The sequence below is a fragment of the Anguilla anguilla genome, chromosome 2 (genome assembly GCF_013347855.1).
Source record: "Anguilla anguilla isolate fAngAng1 chromosome 2, fAngAng1.pri, whole genome shotgun sequence".
In the NCBI taxonomy this organism is placed as follows: Eukaryota; Metazoa; Chordata; class Actinopteri; order Anguilliformes; family Anguillidae; genus Anguilla; species Anguilla anguilla.
This window is the reverse complement of record NC_049202.1, coordinates 31,722,587-31,733,712: the sequence shown is the minus strand read 5'-3', so window position 1 is coordinate 31,733,712 and position 11,126 is coordinate 31,722,587. Positions and strand designations below refer to the sequence as shown.

The 11,126-nt window shown below is 39.2% G+C and overlaps 1 protein-coding gene across 6 annotated transcripts in view; it reads right to left on the bottom strand.

The window, feature by feature from the left end:
* Positions 1 to 3,159: 3,159 nt before the first annotated feature.
* The window catches only part of phactr2 (phosphatase and actin regulator 2), a 92,461-nt gene continuing 84,494 nt past the window's right edge, over positions 3,160 to 11,126 (bottom strand). For all 6 annotated transcript variants that reach the window (XM_035404984.1, XM_035404985.1, XM_035404988.1 and 3 more), the window contains 6 exons: positions 9,171 to 9,327; positions 8,504 to 8,559; positions 6,451 to 6,512; positions 4,857 to 4,994; positions 4,581 to 4,657; positions 3,160 to 4,152 (listed from right to left, as the gene is read on the bottom strand). In XM_035404984.1, the coding sequence (XP_035260875.1) occupies positions 4,137 to 4,152; positions 4,581 to 4,657; positions 4,857 to 4,994; positions 6,451 to 6,512; positions 8,504 to 8,559; positions 9,171 to 9,327 (506 nt within the window). In that variant the 3' untranslated portion in view covers positions 3,160 to 4,136. The remainder of the gene's footprint in view (positions 4,153 to 4,580; positions 4,658 to 4,856; positions 4,995 to 6,450; positions 6,513 to 8,503; positions 8,560 to 9,170; positions 9,328 to 11,126) is intronic.

The following is an 11,126-nucleotide window of genomic DNA, read 5'->3' as shown; positions in this document are numbered from 1 at the left end:
CATACTATTTCTGGAAAATGATAAAACATATACATATGTAAATCTCATGAAATAAAAGCTGTCTGTGCATTTATCTAATATCCATATTTTGATCTAAAATACAAATTTCACTCCACCGTTCCCATGCTTTTGGAGGGCACTTTAGTCTGGTAAATGGTAAATGGACTGCATTTATATAGTGCTTTTATCCAAAGCGCTTTACAATTGATGCATCTCATTCGCCCATTCACACACACACTCACACACCAACTGTGAAAGGTTGCCATGCAAGGTACCAGTCAGCCAATTGGGAGCAATTAGGGGTTAGGTGTCTTACCAATCAGCTCGTTGGGAGCAATTAGGGGAGGGGTTAGGTGTCTTGCTCAGGGACACTTTGACACGCCCAGGGATTGAACCAGCAACCCTCCGACTGCCAGACAACCGCTCCTACCTCCTAAGCTATGTCGCCTCACTGTCATCCCAGTCTTTCCTATGTTCTGTTTCTTGCTTTCCACTTCCTGTTCTCGTTTCTTTAATAACTGAGCCATGTTCACCTATTTATCCATGCTCAGCTGTATTGCACAGAAAAATTAAGAGTATACAGTTTCTGACATACCTAGGGATGTCAATTCATCTATTTATTGATTTATTTAAATAATGAGTCTCTGACAAGGCCTGTACCAACCTGCTTGACAGATCCATCCAGTAGAAACAAACCCTTATTGCTCTTTATCCTGAAATAGGTTTTAATGGGAGTGCAAGTTCTGAATTTATTTATCAGTTGTCTTACAAACAATAATGGAGGCCAACATGATCTTGTGAATTAAGATGTTTAGGATGGGTCAAGTCTTGTAGATTCCAGATGTACAGTAGAATGGAGCTTCTCATTCTCAATTGTAGGGATTCCCTCTTTATAGAATTTAATAGTCCCATCAGTGCCTTAATCCATGGACACCCACTCTGGGGTTGAGGAGGAAGTCCCATTACATCCTCATCAAAATGGAAAACATTTTGGCAATGTAAATATGTCCATATTTCATAAATGGTATGTTATAAACGTACAGATAATTTATACATTGTCCAGTTTACACATCCTTGTTTAATATTGTGTTTACTATCATTATTAAATATGTCTATTGTACTGAATAGTTAAGATAATACAAAGATTTAATGACATCATATAATGACAACATTTGTTTTGAAACAATGTGTAGATTTTTATGTATCAGTATTTGCTTTGTCTCCAACCTATTGGTTTTCCACAGGGTCAATTTAGTGGCAGCCACGAGAGGTAAAATGCTGTTGGAAAAAACACTCTGTAGTAATGAACAGGAAGTAAAAATTGGCCCAGGCACTTGTAATCACAAAGGACATATTTGGGTTTACTTATTCCCAAAGCACTAACTGGCACATAGAGCAACAACAAAGGCATTGTACTTCTGGAAAATTTTAGCCATTTACTCAGCTGTGACCCAGCCTTGCTGATGTTAGAGCTCTGTCCCCATTGTTCTCCACAAAGTTGTTTTGGGCCTCCTTCCCATATGTATGCCTTCTGGAGTCCAGCCAGTCTTGAGATGGAGTAAAGTTTTTCAAAAAGTTTGTCCAGTCCAACTCAAGCGGCACTTGAGCATTATGGTCATTGCTACTTGTTTTGTTTGTCAGAGGTGGTTGGTGTTTGATATTGTGTCAAGCCTAAAGATGTCCATGATTTTCACAGTGTGTGAAGGGGGAATCATTTAGGGTTCTGATCAGTAATTTAGCAGCAACTATTTATAGTTGATAGGTTGATAGTTTACAGCTTTGGCAGATTGACTTTATAGCTTTTGTTTTGTATTTTCCTGACTTCCATGTTGGTTTAACCTTTTGTTTGTGTGTTCTATATTGATCCTAGTAGACATATATTTGCTGGTACCCCCAAATTCTGGCAAATGATGATTCTTAAGTAGGTAAAACAGTGTGAACTCCAGGCCTTAATCTTTAGCTTTGATGTACTTGCTGTATTGATGGTGAAAAGTATGACCTTTATGACCTGATCCACATTCAGGGTATCCGCATTCAGAGCTTTTCCATTCTTCAGTGAAGGATGACAGTGATAATTTCTTCTGTGGTTGGTGGGTCTGTGTTGATGCTAAAATATTCCAGAACTTCATTTGTTGATTTCTTCAAAACAGGGATCTCTAAGGAGAACCTCCCTGAAGTCTTGGTTGTCAATCTTGCTGATTTGAATCTCACAGTTCAGATTTGTTGTTTTTATGCAGGAAATACTTACCTGCTGTATGTTTGCTGCTGTTATTTCCATTGCAATTGCATTTATTTTTCTGTACTGTGCCTCCATTTTTTCAGTCTGCGATTTTTTTTGTGTGTATCTATTGTTTTTTTGTTGTTGTTTTTTCAGGCCTGTCTTTCCCTTGATTGCTTTCCATATTTCTGTGGTAATTCATTCCTTGCCCTTTCCTTTATCCCTGCAAGTTTCACTGGAGCACATTTCACCACAGGTTGTCTCCTCCTGTTCATCTTCTGTGCTTTAGAAAAGACTTGACAAAATTTCCAAGCTAGTAAACAGAAAGTTTTCCATAGTAGTTTGGTATCTTATCTTGCCACACTAAATCTTGGCGTTCCCTTTGTTTTTGGTCCTGATTGTTTCAGCTTTAGCTTTCTGCAGTGAAAAGATGGCAGATATTGGTGACATCTGCCCCTCTTTGCACATTGACATCCCTCAGTGAGTGTCTCCACTTGCCATTTCTGTAATGCACATAATTATCGGATTGGATTGCCAACCCTCCCCCATGATTAGGTTCTGGAGGTTTCAATGTTGGCCTATTAGTTCTGTTCCCGAGTCTTATGTCATCCTGGCAATAGATCACAGTTTCTTACGCTCTTAGACCAGACAGGCTTTGGTTTCTGTGCAAGTGTAAAAGCTATTACCCCATACCAGCAGAATAGGCTAGTTTGGTGTAGGGTAAACTGCTAAATGTGAAACTGCTTTGGGCTTCAGGGAATGATGTCGTCATTTTCTTCACCAAAAGTAATTCACACGTTTATATTTCAGTATATTTCAATACTGAAATATAAACGTTGGAATTATTAAACAGGGCTAACCTCGTTTATGTTAATTAGAATTCAATGTTTGTTATACATTTTCTGAGCAAAATTCAATAATCCCATTTAATGTACACTACCTTTTCTTTTAAAAATAAGACGTTTATTTGGGAGGATAATGTTCAATTGTCATAGTAAACAATGTCAGGATACTTTCTGTGCAGTCTTAATAACACAGACATCTCTCCAAAAATGACATATGATGGTAAAACTAAGCTGCATCTAGTATGTACAGTCCAACAGACAGCAGCCTAAGAATAACAAGCTAAATTTGGAGACTCGGGCTGGCTTGCCTCGATAGGAACAAGAAAAAACAATATGCTTTACCTCTCCCAGGGTGCAGTAGATATGTAATATTATGGCAATACAGTAATACAGTTCTATGACGTGACATAAATACTCCTCTTTACTTGAGGCATGGTGCAAATTTACATTAACGAATACCCAATTATTATTTCTGTCTGATTAACACTTATGGGCATGTATTAATGTTCAGCATGCATCTCCTGTTGAACATGTGGTTCACGCTCACAGACACGGTACGCTGATACTTTTCACAGCAAATAACTAAAATGCGAATATTTACAAATTTATATTCTTCCATACTGTTAAGATTTGATAAAAACATAAGGGATTTGTACATGTGCATGCACGTTGCTCATTGTCCTTCAATCAGGTCACAGCATTATAGCTCCTGAGAAAGCCAGCAAGAAAATAATGCAGGTCATTAAAATGGTCGTCCAGCTCTTTCCCAGCTCTGCTCTGGCTTCTTAACATTCAAAGTGTTAGTGTGCTTCGTCCCTTTGCGGGCAATAAAGATGCACAGTCTGAGCCGGGCAATGATGTCCATTCTTCAGCCATTGATTTTCTGAGCTGGAGACTGATTGTCTCTATTCCCAGGACAAAGCCCAGCAGGGTCTGTGGCAGAAGCTTCCAGTGTGTGAGGCCCAGGCCGGTGAGTCTTGGTCTTGTGCCCCCTCACCCCCCACCCCCCACCCCCAGCAGCAGAATTTTCAGGGGACTTTAAGAGTTGTGTGCTGGGGGTAGAAGCCTTGGCATCAGGGGCGATGGAACCTGTCAAGAGATGTGAAAGCCAGAAAGCAATGAGACTTGTGGCTGACCTTGGAAATGTTTCCTAAAATTCTAAGGGATGTTTCATCAGTAAGTATAATTCTGTAGGCTCTGAAAAAGCACCTTAGGGAATCAATGACAAAGGGACTCTTATGACTTAAATTAAACACATATCTGCTAATGAAAAAAATATAAGATGAGCCATTATGACAGAAATACAAGGTGGTAGAATACTTTTAACCAGACAGTTCAAGGTTAAAATACCAGATAGGACACTACAACAGTAAGGTGCCTCGATCACTAAAGAGAATACGTATCTGAAATATATTGATGGGTATTAAGCAAAACATAATTTAGGTTACCACAGATACGAAAATCTGAAAAATACACAATGAAAGTATAATGCACATTACTATAATAAGTCAGTTTACCTCGTGAACTGTTTACTCTCCTCGTGCACTTCCATTTCCTTGCTTTTAAACTCATTTAACTCTTTTCGAATAGCAGCCTGTGGAGAGAAGAAAATGATGAAAAACACCCCCGGAGTGTGCGGCCGCGGCCAGGGCTAGGTCACTGCACATGTCAGACTGCATACACTGTTTGAAGCCGGGTGCTGTGGTGCAGGTGTTGCACAAACTGCCCTACTTTCAGGAATACCACAAGGGGGAAGGGGAGGGGGGAATTTTGGGTAATCTGACAGAGCTTACTTTATCGGCGGGTGTCAACCTGGTCCAAGGTTTGTCCGCACGGCGGTCATAGTCCTTGGCATCAGTGACCTCCACGTACTCATTGAATCGCAGGATACGCCTGGCCACCAGCTCCGCCACTGTGGGCCGCACGCTAAGCTGTACCAAAGCAGGAGAGGACAGTCTTTATTGGCTGAGAGCTACAAGTAGGAGAGGGAATCCTGCCCTGCACAGCACGATGCCAACGGGCACGTAGAACAGCGTAAAATAGTATTCAAAGGTTCACAGTTAGAATCTGGCTGCTGGATTTATAACACATTATGTACCTTGAGCAAGGAGCCTGACTGCAATACTCCTATAGATATTAAGGCAGGAAATATAGCATAAACTGTCATGTAAATTAAGTCCATTAGGATAATTACAACTGCAAAGAAAAATATGCAACAAATTAGTTTTATGTAGGATCAATTTGTACCTTTAAAATACTGTTTCATATAACATATATAATTGTACAGAAGTACATGATCACTGATGGATTTGACACAACAGACAAAAGGGAAGGAAAATAATTGAATGCTTTCTATGTTGAACATTTTGCCACTGTGCTAACTGAATACGTGAAAAAAACCTTGACATACTGCAAAGCTTTCTCTATCCACTAGGTGGCACAATGGGCATGAAAGCAATTTCTCCTCTTCAAACTGTTATGGTTTTGGATGTCATTGTTTTTGAATGCACAACAGATCATTAATCCATACCAAAGGCACCCCTTTTCCAGCCAAACATTTCAATCAGATCTCATGGTGGAACAGTCTTGCCACCAAAATAAATCATGAATAAAAAATAATAATAAATAAAGAAAAGGTCATTTTAAAATGAATTCAATAGTTTTTAATGTCGTTTAAATGTTATTTTGTATAAATTTATGTTGGTTTTGGGGAAAGGATATCCATGAATATTATCCGTGTTTAACTTGTTATTATGTTTGTTATTTAAGTCACACATAACTAATATCAACTAATTTTAACATAATCAATATTTATCTTAGCATATGTAGACAATCAATAGTCCGTTTATATTTTACCTAACAGACCACGGGGGCATGTGTCCACACACCACCAGGGGGCTCTTTGTATCACAAAACATTGTACACCACATGTAACCACAACAGATCGATATCAGTCAGTCTGACAGTATCAAATGCAATCTGTTGCACATGTAAACACAACTGGAGGTGCTCTTTTACATAAGAACAATAAAGATGAGTACTATGAGTAACAATGAGAGGGAAATCACAGAGTCTGTTGGATTAAGCATTTACCAAAAAAAAAACAAACGATGGCTGCCAAACAAAAATACAATCAAACATTTACGTAGATTTGTAGACACGTAAAATTAGATTCAATCACGCATGTGGGATATGCTTTATAAGAACCTGACCAATAATATTACCCACAATAAAAAAGGCAATTAAATGAAATCCCAAGCATTGTCTTTTACACCAAAATTACACTGACAACACTGTTGTTTCTAATGTCCCCAGCTGTAAACAGAAAATACCATGCCTTTAAAGGTTCATTGAATTACACATTACTGTGACAAAAAAACTGCGTACCTTTCGAGATAGCCTTCGTTTAATTTCTTGTTTGGCTTCTTGCTCTTCTTCCTCATTTTTCTCTGTAATGAAAATGAAAGGTAAAACAGATGCCTTTCTCGGAATCACACCTACTAACCACTCAAAGACTGATGTGTGAATATGCTATATAAAACTTTGTTTTCATACACAAGTTCCAGGCAATGCCTTACATCCAGTTCATTGTTTGGCAAAACCTCTTATCTAGAACAGCTTAAAATCTGTCAAATCCACCCAGTGGGTTTGTATATATCAGACACTGTCCATGTCAAGTCAATCCAATGTACTTAAGTAATAAAACAAACTCTACGCAGAACGTCATCTTGATTTTCTTTCAAATTCATGTGCGGTTTAGAATTGCAGTGTGCCTGCAACTAAACACCAACCGCTATAGGGGATATCAAGCCTATAGTACTGTAAAAGAGCTTTTAACAGACCCCACCACCATCACAATCCACACACTGAACAATATGAAACAAGAGGCTACAAATGGGACCCCATCATCCTCTGTTTAGTGAATCTTTAAAGTGCATACGACTCTCACTTGGTCACTCACAAGATACATTTTTTTACACTACAATGTAGATTTTTTAGTATTACGACCACATGAAAACATGTGAGTGCACACTTCACAGTGAAAATGAGGCCCCACTTCCCCATCAGGCCGAAGAGCCTGGACTACTTGACGCCTCCTATGTGATCCGGTATTCACTTCCTTTGTAGCACAATACAATGCAAACTCAGTTTTTAACCACTTCACATTTCCAATGCGACTTCATTTTTTTTTCTTCTTTTTTTTTAAAAAAGAGAATGAATCCAAGAAAACACATTAAACAATATTGATTTTCCAACAAGACTATGAGGCAAGCAAACTGTCATTGATCTATAACCGGGCATAAATTTCTGTCTGCACTTAAGTGACTGTCCTTAATGCATTGCTGACCTAAGCTAATAAGATGACTGGCGGGGAATGAAAATTCCGAAATGACACAAACAGGAAATTATTTAGCCCTCGACAAAAAAGTGCTGCAACCGCTTCCACTCAGTGGAACTACCTCTTTCTAACACAGTGTGTTGGAGTGTATTTGCATGGCCTACAGTTGTTCTGCTTTTTATTTTATTTTTGCATGCCTCTGGAGCAATATTGAAAATTTGTGTCAAGAAAACTATATACTGTCCAACTGTAGCGTTACTAGAGTGTAAAGATAAAACCATGGGATACAGAGCTGATGTAATTTCTCCCTAATCGTATTAAACTAGATGCACAAATTATTTTCCATGTGTCGAATGGCTTTCAGAAGAAAGATCAGTTAAGGAAACTAGGCATGTTGTATTTGGTAAACCAGATATTAAGTGGATACCGTGAAAAACCAAGGGTATCAAGCTTTGGAAAGGCGACATAACAATCAATAGGGTGGTCTTTGAAGAAATGGGCAGATATCTCAGAAAATAAACTAGCAAAGAAGGCCACAGTGCAAGGGTATTAAAGTGGGCTCTCTTAAAGTTCCAAGTACTCTTGAAGGAGGAAGAAATGTATTAAAATGCCTTTATTAAATGGGCATATCTGTAAGTGGATACATTTAAAGAAATGCACTGGGCCTCGTACTGACATAATTAAAAGCATGAAATGGAATGTGTATTTCAAGACCTACTTCACCCCCATGAACAACTTTCCACTGTGACGTGTAGGTAAGGCAAACTGTTCTTTCAAACATAAGCAAAAAAAAGTACAGAACTCAATCAATTGATGTTTGGCCCTGATTCAACATGCAAACTGCTATGCGCATTCAAAATTTGAAACGAGCAAATTAAACAGCAATTTGAAGATTTTAAAGTTCCAAATAAAATTAACTTAAAAGTGCTACCGTTCTAGAGTGACAAGAGGCTACAGGTATACCCAAATTCAAAATTTAAACAGCAAAGCCTTTGCTTCCACTGATAAACATCAATGCTAGCTAAAATCTATTCAAGTGTGGTTGTCTCCACAAAACCCCATTGACAAATTTGGGAGCATACTGCCATGTTGTTTACTCACGTTTAAGAATGTTTCTCTGTTCCAACTCTTCTGTGGTGGGCCTTTGACTTAATCGCCTGTGGGAAGGACAATCATTTCATAACCAGGGCCCAGGCCATACAGATGTTTCACGCCACGTGTAGAAGCAGAAGTCACTTAACCAATAACGCCATTTACAATACTGAAGCTGCAATCCAGATACTTGAGACACAATCAGAAACGCAATGACAGTTCTGATGAAGTGCTTGACAGGAGAGCTTTCAAGTAAAGAAAATAGTCCTTTTCACTGATAGACTGATTTTTAAGATCACTTCTGTAATCACTAAAAATACAGAACACACAATATGAGGTAAGCCACAATTTATCCAAATAAAGGTATTCGTATAACAACTGGCTGTTAGGAAACTACAAAGCTTTTCACTGAAACTATACAGTATTTGGTATAGTGGCAAATACCTTGCAGCAAGTTTGATAACTGCATTTGAATGAGGCCTCAGGTTTCACACAAGGTGCTACTGAGCCACACTAATTGCGCGAAAACGTAAAACACGAGATGAAATTTTGAGCAATTAATGAAATGTTTGGGAGAGGCGTGAACTGAAACCCAGTGACGGGGCGATGGTGAGCGACGCTGGAGGCTGAACCCTGGGGCGGGCCACGGCAGTGAGGGTCACGGGGAGCACCTCACCTCACCAGCTTGCTTCCGATCTGCTGCCGCAGCTCCTGCCGCTCCGTCTCGGACGTGCGGGGCAGGATGTTCTTCTCCTCCAGCTCCCTCTTGCTGGGCCGGTTCCCCAGCTTGATGGCCAGCGTGTCCCTCCGCCGGATCTTACTGGCAAGAGAGCCTGCAGGATGGACGGGAAGGTTACCGGTTGGAGTCTAGTAGAGGTCTAGTAGTAGGGCGGCAGTGTAGTGTAATGGGTAAGGAGCTGGTCTTGTAACCTAAAAGGTCACAGGTTCGATTCCTGGGTGGGGGCACAGCCATTGTACCCTTGAGCAAGGTACTTAACCTGCATTGCTTCAGCATATATCCAGCTGTATAAATGGATGCAATGTAAATGCTATGTAAAAAGTTATGCAAGTCACTCTGGATAAGAGCGTCTGCTAAATTCCTGTAATGTAGTACTAGGTGAAGCCAGGGAGATCCAACAGCATGAGCATACTATAAGAACATGGAGAAATGTGGAAAAAGTAGCACGTAGCAATAAAATAATAATAATAATAAACCTGAATGATGCTTTTCAAGATATATGAGCTATAAGTCACTTTAAAGAATTATCATCCATCCATCCATTATCTATACCTGCTTCTTCCTGGTCAGGGCACACACTCCATTACAAGTATCTTGATTAATAAATATCATTTCTGTTGACTGTAATTTTAGGCATATAGTTAAACACACAAGAAATGGGACAGAGACAAAATTTTTGTTGTTTTGGCTGTGTACTCCAGTACATTGGATTTGAAATGAAACAATGAATATGAGGTTGGTGCAGACTGACAACTTTAAAGGGGCACTTCACCAAAAAAAATTAAATCAAGCTATGTTTCCACTTATCCAGAGGGCTATCTATCCTTCCAGATAGTTATGTTGAGATTTTAGTTGAAGTTTTCTAGACATCCGCCAAGGCTCACCCTGATACAACTGACATCAATGGGACAAAGTTTGGGTGACGTTCAAAGTGCCAAAAATGTACACTCGAAAAACCCAAATTGCAACATCTCTCCAAATATAATGCCATGGTTACGAACATCCACAGACCTTGTTGTGCACGGTTTAATCGAAAACTACTTATTCTGGTAGTATGCCAACTGTGTATATCCGTGCAAAGTCTCAACCAAAGCACGCCAATATTCTGAGGTGCAGTGTCAATGTTGTTTTAAAACATATTATTTTGACTGTGCCCCAGAATACTGGTGTGCTTTGGTTGAGACTTTGCACAGATATAAAAAGCTGGCAAACTTGGCATACTTCAGCAGAAAAAAAGGTAAAAAGGGTTATAATTCCTACACAGATCACCCAATATGGATGTGAATACCCCCAAATTAAAGCTGACAGCACTTCATTCTTCCATTTGAAATCCAAATAGAGTACGCTGGAGTACAGAGCCAAAACACAAAAGATTGTATCACTTTCATACTACTAGCCTTTAACTGTATGTGCATATTTTAGATATAGATCCTAAAACACAGGCACACAAAAAGTAACAATGGCCAAATGTAACCAATAGCAACACTTAACCAATAATGAAAAAGTACGTGAGTTATGATATCTACTTACATTTTTTTTAATACATAATATTTACAACAACAACAATAATAATTTATTATTATTATTATTATTATTATTATTATTACTTTTGCTGTTGTTGTTATTTTCTTGTGGGAAAGACCAGGGCTTCTCAGAAACAGCAGAACTAAAAGGCAGGAAGGATTCATAAAGAATCCGCAGTGTCACCAAAAAAGGCCATGCAAACAACAACAAACCGTCTTGGGCGCATCAAGCGCCCTGGCATGTGCACAGACCCTGGCATTTCCTGCGTTCCTACATAAAAGGAGAGGCATCCTCGCCTTTGATGGCAGAACAAGTATTCATGGCTTCAGGCCATGTAGTAGAAAGACCAGGAGAGCTATACCAGTGCTA